The sequence below is a fragment of the Photinus pyralis genome, unplaced genomic scaffold (assembly GCF_008802855.1).
Source record: "Photinus pyralis isolate 1611_PpyrPB1 unplaced genomic scaffold, Ppyr1.3 Ppyr1.4_LG1, whole genome shotgun sequence".
In the NCBI taxonomy this organism is placed as follows: domain Eukaryota; kingdom Metazoa; phylum Arthropoda; class Insecta; order Coleoptera; family Lampyridae; genus Photinus; species Photinus pyralis.
The window spans coordinates 57,647,381-57,667,906 of record NW_022170249.1 but is presented as its reverse complement, the minus strand read 5'-3'; the positions used below and the strand labels follow the sequence as shown (position 1 = coordinate 57,667,906).

The 20,526-nt window shown below is 36.9% G+C and overlaps 1 protein-coding gene across 4 annotated transcripts in view; it reads right to left on the bottom strand.

Moving 5' to 3' along the window:
* Positions 1-20,526, bottom strand: part of LOC116160343 (homeobox protein homothorax) — a 304,208-nt gene that overhangs the window by 237,246 nt on the left and 46,436 nt on the right. For all 4 annotated transcript variants that reach the window (XM_031473530.1, XM_031473531.1, XM_031473532.1 and 1 more), the window contains exons 5-6: positions 18,876-18,926; positions 10,948-11,145 (exon numbers count right to left, since the gene is read on the bottom strand). In XM_031473530.1, coding sequence (XP_031329390.1) covers positions 10,948-11,145; positions 18,876-18,926 — 249 coding nt within the window. The remainder of the gene's footprint in view (positions 1-10,947; positions 11,146-18,875; positions 18,927-20,526) is intronic.

The window sequence follows — 20,526 nt, the reverse complement described above, 5'->3', positions numbered from 1 at the left end:
GACCGGCAATCTTTCCTGGTGAGAGTTATAGCAATGACACCGCACGCACAGCAGAAAAATGAACAGGAATTTCATGAAAAACTAGTAGATGCAATGGGTGCCTGTCGAGTTCCTTAGCAGCAACAAAGATTCTGTTTTTTGATTTCTTGCATTAAAGGCACTCCTCATTCCGTACTTAAAACGCAATTGGTAAGACTAATTCACTGACAACGAAATGGCCTCAAAACAACCATTTTGTGGACTAGAGTCGGCATTCGCTAGGGGCGGATGATTCTAATCATGGACGCAGTACAAAGGGTCGAAAAGGTCTATGGCAGATGTGCGTTTTGACATAGGTAAGTAAGTAAGCTTGAAATCCAGAATCAATTCTGTATTTTTCCATGTTTGGGCATGACCACTACTTCGGCGACATCTGGACGCCATCCCCGAGCGTGGTGTACTAACGTGGAGATTTTTCATTTTTTTTCCCATATCTTCTTCTACAATTTTGGTCCGATTGTTTCGAAATTGGTGTCATCGGAAAGATCTTGTAAACGCGTACGACTCCTGCATGATGAAATTTTGTTTTTTCTCCTAAAGGCAAGGCGCGCATCTTCGAGACGTCTAAAAGTTTAGGGCTCGAATCGCGGTCTCGTGTCGCCAATAGAAGCTCAAGGTATGAGAAGTGCGCCAAAAATTGAGTACTATCTTGTGGAGTGTAAAGCGAAATCCACCAAAGTACGAATTGCGGGTGAACGGGGCGTCGGAAGTGGGTACCGACAAAGGGAATGCGGTATCCCCCCACAAGATCATACTGATAGTGAAGGCAAAACGTCAAACGAGAATTGCGAGTGAACGGGACTTTGAAGTGGGTACCGACGAAGGGAATGTGGTAGCCTTCGAAAATAACTTATTGATGGTGGAGCCAAAACTGGCTAATAAAATACTGACCTGCCACACAAAAATGGTATTACCATTGAATTAAGTTCAGTGGCATTACTTTAGTTATTGTTGTGAATGCTCTAGAATATTCGCAATCGAATGAGACGATATTCTGCCGAGTTGCGTTTAGCACGCTTTGTGGTCATACACTGTACATTGTAGCACATACATATTCCCTAGCTTGTCCGCCTGGATAGCGCCATTATGTAACATTGTCGTTATATAAATGAATTCTATGTCTACTCTGATTTAGTTGCATCATAATAACTTGGGTAACTACTCGAATACTTATGAAGTAAAGTTACATTTACAATAAGTCTATTTAAATGCCTGCTCAAAAAATAAAACTATAAACGACTCTTTTTATCACTTCCAAATTTCATTAGTGCCACATACGAAGTGCTTAAGATTCGCTACGTCGTAAATCACGCCGTAACGCATTAAAATTTATGGATCAACATGTGAAATTTAGTAAGTAATAATTAGAAATAATTTTCTTTATACGGAATGAAATTAAAAAGACATTACCAAAATGTTTAGTTAACTAAATGGAACAATCAATACACACTTAAATTAAATGATTTCTCTTGCATTAAGTCCTTTGATAATCCCTTTAGGACATAAATGGTAGATTATAAATGAATACACTATTTTCTTCTGCAGAAATTTATTGTTTGGCTCGTCCTTTTGTAAGCAATTTTGTATTTGAACACTTTTGGTTATGACTTTAATCCCTTATACATACATACACACACACGTATTAATTGAAGTCTGCAGTAGAAATTCGTTAAATACACATATTGCAATTTAGGCAGGGGCGAGTGAACGAACTCTCGAGAACAAATAGCCACCAAATTGAGAACAGCTGGTCCTGACATTCAAACAAAGACGGCGCGCGCCGTCCTTCGCTCGTCTGAGGGAGACAGCTCTGCTTTAAAAACGATTCATGCACAGGATATTTTATAATTTTCTGACGACAGTGTCGTTACCTTTTCAATTCGTAAATACTAAAAACTCCAATATTCGTTGCTTAAACAAATAAAAAGCGAAGAACATGTGCGCCATACAACATAAAAACATATAAATTGAATGCATTACAGTCATTAACCGGTTTAACAACCACCGACATTCATTACAACCCCTTCGTTCTCAGCCACCCTCGCTGTAAGCTTTGTTTGAACTCTTACAATAATAATTGTGATTATTTGGCAGACTTCGTATTCTTTGCGAATAATCGTATACTCGTGCCTTTCCACAACTGGGGTTACAAACACAATACCTACTTCGATTGTTTTTTCCTTACCGCACACGTACTGCCGACCCTTTCTTGGTGCATTTTAAATGCGGCGGAGGTGAAACGACATTTTCCCATCCAACGAATTCAATTAAAAATAATTCTCAAAAATGAGAGTGACAACGCCAAAATCCATAAATCTTCCACTTGTTAAAATTTCACATTTTGTATATAGCATTTAACAACCCACCTTTTAGTTTATTTAAGAGTCCTACTCGGTAGGCAGTTTTTCGAAAGCGGTTAATTACGATTTGAAATATATGAGTGCATGACTAAAACGTATAATTTCTGCAAGTTTCAGTCGAGAATCGTATATCAGGTGGTATATGGCGGTAGAGAGAGGTGCGGATTGCTGGGATTAAGTCCCCGCGTATCTGAGATGGTGTTGGGTAACGACTGCACGCTAACGTCTCGGCCTTATCGCAGACAGCAGGATAATTAAATTTGTCCTGGTGATTTATCGCTGAGAGTACAGAAGCGTCGCAACGCCAGCCTCATATCCTGCTTCCCTCGGCTCTATCCTATCCGATCCTAAATCTAGAGCCTCGCCGATCCCGTGTGATGTATGGCTCCCCATTGGCCCAGGTGCCCGTTTCCCCATCCTTTCGATTACAGATAGGACCTAAAGGCGTTATTGCATATACATAAGTGAGTACTTGGCGAATGATCCAACGCAAAATATGTATACCTATATTAAAATGCTTAGATTATCTATTCCATAAAATTTCATAGTGTGTGGAGCCGCGCGGTAAGAAGATAAAGGGGGTGCAACGAGGGTGATATTGTATTACAAGGTTGAATATTTTATAAGCTTACACACGCAGGACTATTCGCTTCTGGGTCGAAAGAGGCAGAATCGCTATCGCAAGTTCAATTCGTATCGTACGTCATTACGGTCCATTACCGCCAGCAGTCGCAATAATGGTAGCCCTTCAATAGCGCAAACACAATGACCATCCGTTCTGCTTAGGAGAGATTGATTTGAGTCTATGCTTCCGAGAGGTGGACTGTATCACTATTTCATTTTAATGGTCCCCGCGGTCCCGGTTTCCATTAAACTGTTTCTCCTGCGAAGTTTACTTTTGCCGTTGGGACCATTAGTCTGATGCAGCAGGAAACAATCCGGAGAGGATTGATAGCCGGTCTTTGTACGCATTTTTCTACTTGGCTCGAACTTCATCGGCTTACACTACCGCTAAGATATAATGCGGGAATTAGAACAACCCTTCGGGCTGCGAGTTATTATTATTCCCTTAACACCAATTCTCATCATACATGCAGATCCGCTAATTATCCTTCAATTCTTAATGCTAGGATAATAACGCCAGCGATGAAGGTAATTGCGTCCTTTATCCCTTGCAAAAATTCACCCGCACACTTAAAATGTCGTTTCGCGTAATGGCGTTTGAAATTAGAAAAATGTGGCGCGCAGCATAGTTCCCTTAAAGCGGAATAAATTTCTCCACAATTGTATATCGATGTACGACCCAGCTGGTATACAACGGAATAATAAATTGAACAAATCCACCTGTTTGCAAAGGGAAGCTTTGTCGGCGATTACAAGCCATCACTGTCTCCTGAATTAGGCTGTTTCGGTGGAATCGCTTCCCGCGCTCGGCTCGCAGCTCTGCGTTTTACAAGCTATTTGAAGTCAATAAAATGATAATGCCCCAATAAAAGCGGCGTAGTGAGGGCACCGCGGGGACCGAGCTGCTTCCTCCAGCTAAGTGATTCCGAGACGATGCAAATTGTATCAGGAAGGAAACGGAACGGGAACTCGAGATTCTCCCGTTGCATATACCCTAGAACGCTACTGCATAAACTAATAAGGGTCTAATTACAATTCATTCCATTACGGAAAATCGATTTAGATTTCCACTTTTGTATATTGACAAATAATTCGGGTCGATTGTTGCCCTTGTCGCGCTATAAATATCGCGTTAATTATACTACTCAGACGACAAACGCGCGCGTGAGATGCTATTGGCAGAGCAATGCGTTTCTGGTATGAAGTATCGTCATTTTGAGCAGCTTCCAAAGCACAATCTGGGGTTTTACTTACTCCATGCATACCAGTCGTCGAGTGCCGTTTATTTTTATCTCTCTACGACAACACTACAGACATATTTTCAATTTTTTTCCCGACGCGCGTCTACTACATCTTGCCAGATTGGGATATTCATCAAAATAAGCATCAAAATCGGTCAAATAAAAAAGAAATATTGCAACTCTTTGTACACAAATTAATTGCGATAATAACACGCTTAATCGACCGCTCACGTATTGTTAACTTGTCATTACCAATTGTGGTTTGATCTGCAATTACAGCGTATACACAAACCAGCAATTTTGTTATTACCATCCTTATACACACAGGAAAAAACTGAACTGAAACATAACAATTACGAATAAAACTTGGCTAATTTTCGATGAAAATCGACGCTGTTTTGCGTTGAAAGCTTTACAATATTAAAATTTTGAAAAATGCGTCAATACATGAGGTTGTTTTGAAAATCAGTTTATGCTATCTACGAACGAGTCGCGAATCAAATCCAATCTATGGTTTCTCGTCACTGATCCGCGACCTATGCAGATTTACTGTCTCGTTTCGGTTTATTTTTGTGTTATTTGAAACAGGTATAGGTATTAATTTTGAAGTATTTTTTTGATTTCGTGGTGTATGAATGACCTTTACGTTTTGAGCCAATTCCCAAACTACTTCATCTCTTTCTTGCTCATGTATTGAAAGAAATTGGTTCCCAAACTAGTGCCGCAAATGAATGTGGTCATCGAAATATGGACACACTGTACATCGAACATTTTTGAAGAAGCGACTGAATACCTCCTATAGGCGGAGTGGTAGAAGGGAGCAGCGGCGGTTGCAACTAACCTTCCATTGATCTACGTGCGATGTGACAAGCGCAGCCAGCACTCAGCAGCTTACTAAATTCCACTTACTTTGTTATGATCGATTATTCACTCGCTTGTTTTAATACCACCCTGGCTTATTTGTGTATATGCATTTACTGCTGCTTGTTGGTAATCTGATTTTTTTTGCACAAGTTTCCCTAACCTATATTTTCCTAGATTAGGGAAAGTTGTGCAAAAAAATCAGATTACCTACCTACATTTTCCTAGATAGATAATTGTGGGGGTTGCAAAAACCTCAATTTTATGCATAAAATAGTTTAAGTGGATTGATATGCGACATTCAAGTATAGCAACTCGTTTCTAAGTTAAATTAAATGATATGCATCAACGAATTAGTTTTTCAAGGACGCATAGGAAACACATTTTAATAGTCGTAATATTTGCTATCACGCCCCTATTTAGAAAGATTTTCTGAAAATTGGTGTGAGTATTTTCAGGTGTAACATAATAATAATAATTTATTGCTGTTATAACAGTATAGTTTTACACAACTATATCATAAAAGAATATCATTTCGTTATAACAAAAGTTTTGACCGTTAGTCTATTAAATAACACGACGAAAGGTACTTGACCTATCGTACGAAAGTTAATTTATCTGCACTTTTAATAATACTATACTCTTACTTTTTATAAACGAGAACATGATAATATATAAGTATTAAGCTCTGTTTCACATCAAAATGTGTCATACTGGAAAACGTAGATTTTCTTGATCTTTATTTTAAAGTATTACTAAAACTGACAGACAAAGTACTCAGTATGACGCTCCCATGATGGTTTCTACAGGGTGATTCAAAATTGAATGCAACAAGGGCGTTATACTAGCAAAAAATAAGAATTTTTTTTCATATAATCGTACGTCCTAACTTGATTCGTTTTCTAGATAAGTTTTTTAAAAAGTCGGTTTTTGTTTATTTTATTCCCACCAAAGGAAGGCCCTTATGACACCAAATAATCCTACCAAATTTTATTTAAATCGGCTGAAAGGTTTTAGAATAATTGTTAAAAACAGATTTTTTTAAACTTTTCCACCCTGTATCTAGAAAACGAAGCAAGTTAGAACATACGATTATATGAAAAAAATTTCCTATCTTTGGCTGGTAAATACGCCCTTAAAATCTTTGCACTCAATTTTGAATTATGTATTATTTATGTTTAGATAAGTATTTTTTTATAATCCCACATTTGACTAGCATGTAAAGTCTGCAAATCAGCAAAAGTAGCTACTATTTCCACTAACCCTAGATACTATTAACATTTACTTTCTCCAATTCCATAAATGTATTATAAATTCATAACATTACACTCTCTTTACATTTTTATTGGAAATACCCCTGCCTAGTTTACAGTTGGCCAACTCTGCAATATGCAATTTCGTATTTTCCAAACATATTTCCATTTCCACAGAACGTCTACTGATGTATCTAATTCTTTAAATCTCCTAACAATCTTAGGAAAAGTGAAGATTAGAAGTTTTGAAGTTATCTGTGTCTGGTGATGCGGCTGTCCACTTTTAAATGACAAAAACTCTTCCGAAGGACGACTAATTTTATGCAGCCAAAATAACATGCACACGCATTTTGCACTGTCATTCGGGATTTTAATAAAAGCGACAGTAAGACAGCCAGATCTTCATTAAGAAGTTATTTTGGTTGCATAAAATTAGACGTCCTTCAGAAGTCATTTAAAAGTAGAGATAGGGAAAACAATACATACAAATCCCTATGTCTACTTCTAAATGAATATCACTGTATATTCTTACATAATACTACGTTAAACTGCTCGGGTTTATATTCGCCAACGGATGGACAAAACATATCCATATGTGTATATAATATTGACACTTACATCGTTATTTTGTACAACCCTGCCATTCATAATTCTTAAACCCGCTACTATTCTTCTGCGATACCGCCCAAGTTGTTGGGAAAAAATTATATTGTGTTCCTTGTGCTGGGATAATTATTTAATATATCGGTACGCAAAGAGAAAATATCCCTATTATAGGCCAGTCGGTGTGGGGGTTGGAGCTTGCAAATAATGCAGTTTCTGAAACTTTGATAGGTTGCGTCCCATTTTTGCAACAAAATTTCGTTGGACTAACTTCGAAATGTTTAGACTTTTTATATGTTTGCTTCTAGGGCGATAACAGTGAGTTCGACTATTCCGGCACAAAATTGCAGTCTTATAAAAATTAATTTCCTCTCCCACTCCTTGGGAAGTAGACATTTTTGTGAGAATTTGAGGCAAGGGCTGCTAATAACAAGAAGCTCTACACTTTAAAAACCCGCGGTCACATTCCACCGCCTTCGTTAAAGCAGTGTAAGTCTCTAACTATAAATTGAACGAAAAATTAACGTCTTCTGTGTCGCCGTGCTACACAAGTGATCATTTATACAGGGTGTTACATGTAACTATGTAAAAAAAATTGGGTGGTAGAGGGAATCAGAACAAGCACTTTTTTTCTAAATAAACCGAGGGTCCAACGTGTTTCGTTTGGGGACCACCCCCATAAAAGTGGTGAAATTTGCATTTATTCTTTAATTTTTCTCTCGGAAACCATTACAAAGACCGGTGGAACGTCTTTCAATAGGTTTTTGGGTATGCACTTTCCGATGTTGCAAAAATTTTTTCAAAATTCCTACCACGAAAGGGCGCGCACACCAAACGAAACACGTTGGACCCTCGGTTTATTTGAAAAAAGTGCTCATTTTGATCCATTCTATCACTCAATATACCCCTGTATCAACACATGATATTTTTGTTATTAGAGAAATGATGCGTATTTAAATAGTTATTATCATGCTTTTAAAGAAAAGAAAGTTGCGATTACTTCCGAAGGTATACCAGAAAAACCGAAAGTTGCCGATTTCGTTTTTTTTGTTTTTCTGATGTTATTTGACCAGATGCAAAAAAATATAAAAAAAGCTTTCTCATTCCCACTATTTGAACTGTACAAGATAGGGTTGAGAGATTTTCAATACAACGTTTCGTTTTGGAGAAATCATCATCAACTTTATTTTTGTGTATGGCCCGTAAAAAAAGTACTTATTGTAATGAATTTTTTATTACTAAAATACAACGATGTACGGCACACAAATAAAACAAAAGTTGGAAATTGATTTTTCAACATGATGGTGCACCCGCGCACAAACAAATGTCCTAGGAAATGGAAAATATGTTCGATAGGCATTCTCGCACGATTAGAGAATTTGGCGCGAGTGCACCATTCTGTTGAAACCAACAGTTTCCGATTTATTTATCATAAAAAATGCTACTCAATACAGTATGTACCTTTTTACGGGCCATATCAAAAAATAAAGCTGATAATGATTTTTCCGACACGAAACATTGTATTGAAAATCTCTCAACGGTGTCTTGTAGTAAGTGGATCTCAAATTGTGCCAATGAGAAAGTGGTTTTTTAATTTTCTGTAGCTGTTCGTATAAGATTAAAAAAAATAAAAACAAAATCAGAAAATTTAGGTTTTTCTGGCACACCTATCTTGGGCAGTAATCGAAATGTTCTGTTTTTCTTTGCAGGACGATAATTACTCTTAAATGCGCAACTTTTCACTAATTTGACCATCGTCAACTATCAACTGTCAATTCGTTATATCCGATATCGCGCCGCACTAGCTACATCTAGCCCTGTGTTTTTTACATTTACAATACCGTAACAAGACACTATTTTCGACTTAAATAAACTTTTTTTTCTATTTTTAGAGTGAATGGTATTTACTTGACGCGCCTTTTATTATGAAGCCAAGATTGTTTTGAGCATGTATACTGGCATACTGTCTCAGGAGGTCAATATGTATAGAAGTTGTAATTGAGCACCGATCCGCCCATATATCCTGACTGACGAATTGGCCAATTATGGGAAAAAGGTAAAAAACGGACATTTTGTTTACTGTAGGAAGGTAAGTGAGTATAAAACTGTCCATAGATCTCCGATCTCGGTACCTTGCCACAAATCTGATGGTACCTATTTTATTATGCGAATACTATTTAAAGCCAAATATCTGTTGGAAACACTTTCTATAGTGCGTTTATTTCTGTCATCGATTGGCCAAAGTGAATGTACGTTGTGATTTGGCTAGGACTTTCACTATGTTTGTTTTTACTTGTCTTACATTTTTAAATCCTACTTGTTACACAGGTAAGTACAAACGACGAGGCATTGCATTTTTTATGCATGTTATGAAAGAGGTAAAGGTCCTACTTTTGTAAATTCCACTCACACTTTAAGCCTGCATTGTTGTGAGAATTAAGTTCATTTGTTTTCTTCTAGCACAATCATTAAATGGTGGCGAAGAAAAACTGATATTTTTTGGTAAATATGGATACTAGCTCTACATTTACATGTAAATTGAATTGTCCATAAATGCGAATTTTAATAAATGGGGTATAAATATCTGCGGACAAAAAGGGGTGATAAGAGAGTTGTTAATTTTCAATAACAATCGATCTTGTAAAATGATCGAGTGACCAAACTGCTAAATCCGCTTTCTGAATCGCGTCGCGACCCTACGTCGCCACATTTTTCACCAGAGAGCCCGAAATGGTTTTATTTCAGCACCGAATGCTCCCCACCGAGAGAAACTCGGGCTAAATAACACAACTGTATCGGCGTCAAGCTATCAAAGAGCGTATCTCCAGGTAGATTAAATAATTTCGTTCATTTAATATTTGATTAAATCAATATTTTATGTACGAAACCCGTCGATACTTATAAAAATAAGTCAAGAGGTGACGGTATATGAGAGGGTGTAATATAATCCCTCGCTCGCATGAGTGATGCGTCAGTCTAAATTGACACCAATTACCAGTAAAACTCCCTTTCGTACATCTCCCCCTGCTTTTTGCAAACAGCATCACGAAAATGAACTAATATTTTGCGGTTGCATCGAAATCGGGCGAAGAAATCGCTTTGTTCACTTTTTCTTTAATTGTTTGGCTAATACACTGAAGCAAGGCACCTTTTACGCCGTAGTCGTGATATAAAACAATTTGAGTTATGTGGGGTGAATAAGAATAGAAATTCTATGCAAATATCTTTGAAAATCCTTGTAAGGGAATGTATAAGAAGTATTTTAAGAGAGAATGTACGGGTGTGGATAACATTAAACACACGTACACAAATTTGAGTTATTTGATTACCGTGATACGACACTATAAAATCGAATGGGATAAATCTTTTCAATGCGAAGGAAAATCTTAATGTAAAATGATTGCGCGAAGTGCTTTCTTCGTTCGCTCGCATTGCGAATTATCAGAAAAAAATACAGTTCATTAAATTTAATCAAGCGGTATTTTAACCTGACCGTTGTGGGATGCAATAAAGACTGCAGCATGAGATAATCTATTAACGTTAATTTTAAATTAGTCAACAAAGTTACAAACATAAACTTGATTACTAAAGGTACATAGTGCATTCGAACTAAAGTAGTAATAATTTAAATCGATTTTTTATAGACACATAATTAACAGATACATATTAATACCACGAAAAATAAATTGATTACCTTCGAGGCTAACATAACTCCGGATAACGTTCTAAGATAAATTATGTAAACCAAAATATAACATATTAGAATGTTAAGTTCGAAAACAAATTTCTTTCCGCGTTACTGATGTGCTAATATTGAAAAAAGTGTTAGATTAATTACGAGCAATTTTTAATCTGCTTTACATCAACGAGCTTAAAAATAAAAGTGTGCTGCCGGAGCGTGTGTGTAAATATACGTTATACGTGGAGTATAAATAAAGATTAAATTTAATAGTAAATACTACTTACGACATCAGGTGTGCTGGCTCCATCCGTATGCGATGTGGAGTCTGCTGTACTACGAGTACCACCGTCGCCATTTGCAGGGGTACCAATGGGTTCGGGTGGTTTTCCAGCGTCCCTTTCATCTATTACTAAGTCTATGGGCATTTTTCCTTTTAGACAACTTATATACCTATGGCAGAAGTTGTCACAGAGTTCGTGTACCTGAAGAAAAAAGAAAATTAAATTTTACTCGATACAATGTTAAGATCGATCAGAAGCAAAAAAATGAAACCAGTCTGATGCGGCACATTAACATAAGAGCTTGGCTTGGACCAAACCGCACACGAATCAAAAGAAAGTGGACTCATTTGCATACGAAACATGGCTTGCTAGGTCCGAACCGATGTAGGTATAGGATTTGGCCTTCAGACTGGATGGACAACTGCGTAGGAGACGTTTTGTACGATTCTTTTTAATATCATTTCTTATGACGAATGTTTTAAAACAGAAAAAGTGGAATTAAGTGATGTGTCCGCGCGCAAGGTTATGAACACAAATACGTTTTTGTATATAAATTCGTCATCATTAAAAGGCCTATCAAAGACTGTTAATTGTTAAGTGTTTTTATCGGTCTACGGAGGATATGGCATCTAGATCGGCTTTATGAGGTGTCCGGCGGCACATTCCGCTATCTGCCGATGAACACTGCATTTCTCAAAACGAGTTCCAAACTTACATACTTTATGTACTTTTTAATGATCGAAATACGAGGCAGTAAATTAGATTCTCCCGTAGAAGATTAGAAACAACCTGTTCTTTTGCGATCTTTATCGTGAAGATGACAACTCTTACTTTTTATTTTGGGCCATTTCTCACCAAATTCCTTTATAGACAATCCCATCAAAATTCTGATCTTCCCAACTGACCGAAATATATACTTTACAATAAATATCGTTAACGACGATTCATTAACTTGACATCAAATGAACATCATAGTAAAGAAATGTACATCGCTTATTTACATAAAGATATAAGATAAAGAAACTTCTGCTATTTATAAATCCTAAAATATTTCCGACACACAAACTTGAAAACAACTCCAACTGTTTGTTAAAGGTCGTGCTTTTAAAAGATTGATGAATAATCTGCATATGTGTATGTGAAGGAACCAACTTAAAGCGGCGGCGTCGGCATTCCGCAGTTACATTTATACGTCTTTGAAATTTATTATAAATCAAATTTTTTTTATCTTATCAAACACAATCTACGAAATGTAAATTAAAAAAACCACATGTTCTACGTTTGTAACAAAAGATGTTTCAAACTAAACTTTTGTGTAGAAATAAACATTATATACAAAAAAATCTGGTCGAAGATTCATGCCAAAATGTACGTGAACTACCCACAACTAAGAAACTGTGTGCATTGACCAAGAAAAGAAACATATGAATTCTTGCAATAGTGTCTGTTCCAAAACTAGATTTGTACCAATTCTTTATTAATGTGTAATAGACTTTAGTGTAGTCATGATGAACTGAAACCAAACACGAGCAAACTGGGTATAGTGATTCGTTAGCAAATTAAAAATAAGTAGTGTTTTTAATTGTGACGCTCATTGTCACTTGTCAAATTATCAACGCTTCGTTTAAATAAATGTTCGTAGTAGTTTCTGCACCAAAACCACAAAACTTTTTTTGTAGAAGACGTATTATATTGCTTGTGATCTTGTGTCATTATGGGAAGAATCTTTTCCTCTTTGCGCTTCGTGCCTTTAATCTCTCTTGTTATCAATAATGTTTTTGTTTATTAAATTTTGATCTAACAACCGTTCCTCTGCTTTAGCATATGCAGTCCTGTTTGTCCTTGGTCGCGCAGGAATTTGGGTCACATTGACCTATTATGGTACAGGTGCCAAATCTAACGCCGCTTACAATGTGGACAAGAACCGATTTGAGAGATGCATCAAGACAGTTTAACATGAATGTCATCTTTGGGTGATAGCATTTAATAACTATAGGCAATGTGATACACGTATTTTTTCAGAAAGAAAATTGCAGGGCCGTATTTAAAAAAATGATGTTAATGCCCGAACCGAAACTTGTAGGCGAAAAGTTTTAATGAAAAGGCGCCAAATCTCTTTAAATAAACTCACAAAAAAAGGAAACTAACAAATTTACGTTACGATAAGAGTTGCGCTTAACGCTAAAAGTCAATTAATTTTGTAAACAGATGTTGTCGCAGATGCGCGTTTAGATAAGAGAATTTTGTAACTAAAGAATAAGGAAGTGGAACCAAAGATTGCACAAGAGAGGGTGTTTTAACGGGCGCCGTGGCTTTCTGACTTTCACCTTGGGCCATATGTGTGCCGCCGTGCTTTCGCCATTGGGTGGAGTACGGCCCATTTTTTGGAGTCGTGATACCGGCTTTTCGGTTTTCAGATGTACTAAAGACAGTGTGTTTGTGTAATTATAAGTTTATCGGAAAAAATTAGTTAGTGAATTAAGAGATGTTAGAGATTTGATATGATTTGTGGTGTATGTACCTACTATACAAATTTATTTACATGTGACCATCAATTGTAAATAGACAGTTATCAAGGAAGAAGACGCCATAGAGTTTTGGAACGCACAGCCGTAAAAGGTTAGTTGCATTTTGTTGTGCTATGTAACTTGCCCTTCCGAATACTCGCTTTAAATTATAAATTAGAATCTTCACTACTAATCTAAAACAAATTCGAACTGGATCAGGAAGTTGTTTAGTGTGCGCGTTGCGTTGGGTGAACTTTTTCGTGATTTTGTCACTTTTCGCTTTTGTAAATAAATTTCGCTATACCTAACACTTGTAAAGAAAGTGCGCCGATGCTCGCATGTAGCACCGCAAATGTCTAATTCTTCAAACCTACCAAAAATTAAGTTACCTATCTTTTAGGGATTGATATCTGAATGGACTAATATTGGATGCTACTACTGAAGAGCTATTTCATTTTATACACGTTCGCGCAAGTAGTGAAGAATTACATACCGATGAATGCAAAGCCCATAAAGAGATTAAGCCATTTTATCCCAAAACTAAAACTTTCGTTACTCACACGGAACAAATAGTTTTATCTAAGCCTATGTCTACACAACCCCCAATAAGAATTAGCACAGCGCCATCTATTGTTTGTGTTTATTGTATGAATTTTCATCAATTATTTAACTGTGGTAGTTTTAAATGTTACCTGGAAGGGAGCGTTTTGACTTTATCAAAATTAATAAATTGTGTTTAAACTGTTTTTCGTCTCGTCATATGGTTGGTGACTGCAAATCCTTAAATTTCGTATCGCAGTTGTCAAAAAAGACACTATAAGCTCATCCACGAGTTCAATCCTGCATCTGTCGGTAAGTATTCGTCTGTAAATTTTACAAAGAATCGAGACCTTGCCAGCATTACTCTCTAAAGCACCGTCTCTTGCGCTGTGTATTATGCTTTTAGTCGTGGTCATATTGTTCGCACTATGATAGACAAAACCGCATGTACGCTTCGCTTAATTCATGAATTAATTAGGAAAGTACACTTCGGATACGGAAAAAAGGTCTGTCTCCGGAATAGGACACTTATCGATTAAACGCTACGGGACCTTCCCGCTAAAAATTCATTTATTGGCCAACGAATACGTTTCCTACAGTTGCAATGGGTATTAAAATCGCTTAGCAGTGAAAGCCCCAAAATGGATTCGCCAGTACACCCACGTAATCCATATGCCTCTTCAGGGTGTATTGAAAAGCGACACAAAGCGACGTATCGTACAGAACGCTTCAGCGCCAGATGAAAATGGACAACGAGATATCGCCTCCGTATTATTATCATTTCGATTTCCGATCCTCACTCTCATTAGTGACATACGCTTCCAGTATAGACAGATACTATTGAATCCTGAATTTCGTGTTTATCGCCACTTTTTTTACCGTGCTAATATGGAAGACGAGTACGGTGATACGGGTTCTGCATTCCTCACAAATCTCTGTGCATCCGGGCCATTTTCCTTCACGAAAATGGGCTTCAAACTATCCATAAGTGCTCACATCGGTTGACCAAGGCCAGCTGAACTCTCCCATCGCTTTCCAAACAACCGATTCTGCCTTTAAGGTTCTTGGTCTTCTTTAGCAACCCGATAGAGTTCCGATACAACATTGTGTCATGCACTGGACCGCTGACAAAAAGAAATTACGAGTTGGTCTCTGGGGTCACGTGAGCACCAATTACAATCCACTGTGATCGCGCTTCAAGAGGACTTTCCGTCGCTTCATTGATGAATCACCCGTACTGTGGACGGGACCTTAAACATGCACTCTTGTTGCACCAAAGTTGACGATCATCCGAATATCTTTGTTACGACCACAGTGATACGAGAGGACCCATTTTCGTTTCTGCAACGATTTTCATCTTACACACGTTTGATCCATTCACTCGCCTACGTTATCAGATTTGTTCATAATACGCGAAATAAAGTTCGTCGAACACGTCCTTTAGATTTCGCAGAAGACTTATGCCGAAATAGGAAAGGCCAACGCATTATCGCCTTTGCTCTCCAAGTGGATGAAAGAGGGCGCTTAAACGGTGGGCGGTCGACTGGCAAAATCAAGATGCAATGCATCCGGTCCAGTTTCTTAGCTCCTCTGATATGCAATTATTAATCATGGAAGTAGGTTGTACGCCGATCTACTCATCACCTTATCCGTGATACAAAGAAAATATTGGATACTTTCACTCCAATCATTACAAGCCAGCGCATTCATTGTTTAAATTGTCGCCGTTTCAACGCTAAGCCCATAAAACGAAGAAACTATGACATCATTGCCAATCAAACTGTCTTTTCATCCTCCTCATTTTGGAGGATTGTTTGTAGCCGCCGTTAAGTCCACTAAGAACCTACTAATTAGACAAGTTGAAAAAATCATCCTTACGCTGGAGGAATTAGGCACGTTACTGAACAGCTGTCCACTAATTCCTATTACCAGTGATCCTACTGACAGCACCGACTATCTGACGCCAAGACACTTCCTCATTGACCCCCTCTCGTATCTTTAGCTGAACGTCCAATATCAGTAGATGTTCCTGTTGTGTGTTTTTGATACGCGCCTGTTTAATGGATATCGCAGTCTAAAGGACCCCACAGACGAGGTTTTTGTACGTGCACTTAAAAACGCACATACAAAAACATGCGCAATCATTTTAGATGACGTTAATGATTTCGTTGTGCGTGCGTCTGCGTTCAACGTGTGGATGCAGATTGTGCGTCGCAGTAGCGTCGTACATTATCAGGTAAGCTGCAATATTTCTTTGTTATATAAGTTTGAATTTGTTTATTTCTTTTTTTTAGAAATCCCTGATTGTAGGACACTCTGTCGCATTTTGTTCATTTCGTTTGGAGCACAACAATGCACACCACTGCTGCCAGTGCTAAACTACTTCCTTGTGTATCGCTCAACATACTGCGAAATTGAAGGTGTGTTTGTAGGCAGTGATAGTGCACATTTTTGTGTGGCGGTTTTTGAGTGTACGTACATAAACGCGTATGTACAAAAACGTCCGTCTATATGACCTAAGACTTAATATTTGGATTATTGACATTACAAGGTAATTAAGACGATATCAACTATTTTGGCCACTTTTTGTTACAGCAACTATCGAATAAATTCGATTGAATGAGTTTGTGTTTAAATGAACAGTTTGTGCCAATTTGAGCCCAAATTGCGAGCCTACATTTTTAAGAGTTTCATGTTATGTAATTGATGACCTTTTGCCGCTCTACTTATTTACAAAAGGTAACTTACTTGACGATTTTTATTTTAATAAAAATATGGCCCAAGATCATTTTAAACGGTTGCCAAAATAATATTGAAATTTAAAAATTGTTCAAAACAGAAATTGTTCTTAGTTATTTTCCATTTATATATTTGAGCTGAAAGCCAGAAATTTGAATCAAAATACTTACAACTTTGCAGCTACCATAACAAGGGTAAATAATGTTAGTGAAAAAAATACAATAATATTTATAATCTTAATTGACTTCATTACGGACATTTCCTTTTTATTTCTGTTGTACATACTGTAATGAATTTAAATCGTAACTTATTTCTTGGAATTTGGTTTCAATTTATTAATTTAATTATGTACTTATAATCGAATTTTGATTGTTTCAATTAAAATGGCTGATAAATTTGCACTGTCTTTTGCTTGAAAATGAAAACAAATATCAAATCCAATCTCAAATTATTTTGACATCAATTTTAATTATAGAGCAGAAATTCTGAGAAACATAGTCGCGAGTCAATTTCATTATTATCATCTCCGTTACTCAGATAAATCAAACCACGAATAAAATTCCAGAGGACGGGAAAGTGACCCTTTTCTACTTGCATACCGTGCGCAAACTAGATTAACAATCCTCGAAATTTGTATAGCTGTTTGTCTGTCTGTCCGTGGGCACGATAGCTTTGTGTAGAAACGTCCAATCGCTTTAAAAATTGGTACACATGTTGCAGTTGCAAAAATGATGGATGCGCGACGTCTGAGGAGCACTTCTATGGGAATTGTAATGAAAGATTAGATTTATAGTTAATTTGTCCGTATTCTTGAAAAAGAAAAACAAAGCGGTAACAAATAAGTTTTCGAAAGTTGTGGCTTTTGTTTAAATAATTTTTCCCGATATATACATATGCAGTAAATCGTAGGCTTATTATCTCACAGACTGCATTTTGTGACAAAATTGACTATTGGCAATAAATTAATTACATTTCTGTCTATAAAGTAAAAGTGCTTTTCTATTAAATTTGAGTGTACGTAATTTACATAAATCTGCGATGTTCATATTTACATATTCTAAGACAAATCCATGTTTTCAAACTGCGGATATCGAACAGCATTTGGTATTTAAGCGCACGATGCCTGTCTAAAGGATGTGGCCAAGCATATGAATTAGATGACATTTTTTATATGTTATATTGTAATTCGCCAAAAGGTTTCTTTGTTAGAAAAATCTGCACATTCATTTGGATAAGTTCTAAATTCAAGAAGGGCACCTAAAGATGGCTGCCGAAGACGACGTCTCGGACAACCGGTTATATGCATTTGCCTCGCAACCAGATCGCCAATATAATATCCAGAGAGAGATAAACCCAGATAGTGTCCCCTTTTAGCAATTTAAATGTACCTGCACATGCAAAACGTTGACCGGTCAGGACGCTTATTTCCATAATTTTAAGTTTTTAATGTATTCGTATCGTTGCGAAGTCGAACACGTATAAATTTAAATAGAGAATTCCTCACATCCTCCACTCGAGAGCACAGTTGCACGAGATGCAGAATGACTTTTAAAAAAGGTAACGCGTATCGAATAAAGGACGATCATTTTTATATTGATGAAGTATCATCAAGAAGCGCCCCTATCATCTAATTACGATGCAAAGGGTGACTCTCGCTACTTTGGCTATCTCGTTACAATTAGTTAAGGGTCATTCACTTAAGACAGTCGCTGCCTAAATGAGTTTTACAAGTGTTAGTCACGGACTCGATGGCTATTTCAAGGACGTAAACCCTTCACGGAACTACTTACACCCACTATTTTGGTTTCGCCGTTGATTTAATATTCAATTTGCCGCAAAGATCTTGAATATTACATAATTATTAGTACTAACGCATATTGTACTTCCGGTGTTTTCCTTTGTATTCAAAATTTTAAAAATAAATCTATCCGAATACCGATTGAGTTGCATGTGCAAAAATTCGACCGTTGAAAACGAGAGTCGGCTTAATTCGAAATGAAATTAATATAGTATCTGTATCTGTAATGGATATATGAACTTTAATGATACGAGACACTCAGCAGAGCGCGGCGATGAATTCCAAAAATTTGGTAATTATATCCAAAAAATGTAATTTATACGATCGGCCTTAAGTTACCCGCTTACCTTTTCTAATTCCAGGAGATGAAACCGAAGTACTTGTATAGCTTGTACCATCTGAAACAGAAAACAAGAGGTGAGATCAGCGCACGGAACTACTTACTTGTAACAATAGACACCAGCCTATCAGATAAATCACTGCCTTCCGGAATGAATTACTCGAGCGCGCATTAGACTATACGTGGGTGAAGGTGGAAGTATCACAATGGACGAATAAAGAAAATTAAGCTTAATGGTTGTTGGACACATATTTGAAAATAATCTGACTCGAAAATCTTAAAATTTAATTGCTCATTTTTAACAATACATACATAGGTTAGGTAAGACCATATTTCTTTCAAAAGCGAAAAGCGAATCCTTTACCAAGTGTCAAATCAAATGTGCCGTGTGCCATTAAAGTATCAATTTCGAATTAAAATTCTTTACGCTTCGTTAGTTTTATGGTAATAATTAAAATTACCTGCATGTAGAACCTAGTATAGTTGGGAGTAACTCGGTACTTTCAGTACCTCCCTCATTTATACGCATCTTCGCGTAAGGTTACTTTTATTGCGTACCTACACACTTGATTAACTTTTATATTGCGGTGGACAAAAGCATGAAACCGTTTAAATCACTATGTTGAGTGCGCACTCGAAATGAATTGCGCGTGGATTTCATCTGTTGCTTGTAACCCAAAAAATAATCCCCTTTCTTTTATATGTTGAAAGGACAACATATAGCAAAGAGACCAATTTTATTTTAATAATTTAAAAGATATCACACTACCGCCAATATTGTCAGCGTAACTCCATGGGCCTCTTTGGATAAGAATTAGTACAAGATAACGAAGAATCGCATACGAGTTTCGGTAGGGGAATTTTTTAACACTCTGCTCACATTCGGAAATCCTGCTCTTATTCAATAGAACTGATACTCGAACTCGTATAAATCGGTTAGCGCAGGTTCTCGAGTTGGACGAAGAACAGACGGACGGACAAAACCATCTCATAAGGGGAATTTCTTTCGAAAAACACCACTTTAAGTACAAAATTATGCAAGCAAATATTGCAAAAAAAACTTTTATATTGATGTCTATTAAGGTCAGATTGAGCGACTGCAAGAAACATAACTTCACACGCTTCTGCTATGGCGTCCGGAGCTGATTTTGGGTCGTAAAAGACAGTTCCTATGTTCTTTCCTTTATCAATGGATTTTGTTAAAAAAACTCAATAAATGATGTTTTTCCCTTCTTATAAATGGCTCAAGTTGTATCACAACCACTGAAACTGTGAAGAAAAAGAATTGAACAACAAAATACCGATAGAAATGAGCTTAAACGAAATAGCATAAATAGGCTTGCCTCATGCTATTATCATCTAAATATAATAATAATAATAATAATAAAATGAATGTTTTTGAATTTCTTGGGCAGGAAATATTTTGGTTTTTATTTTCCCCCTTCCACTCTTGTCTAAATATATTTCTTTTGCTGGTGGAGTTAGTGTTACAGCTATTAGAAGCACTGCAAGATCAACATCTTCCCCAATAACAGAATTCACTGGATTGTCTGCAGCTTTAACATCGACATGCGTATCGACAGTCAGCATCACTGCAGCTATTCGTGTTTCGATATTGTGTGCCTGCATTTTTTTTCTGACAGAAGATGAAAAAGCTG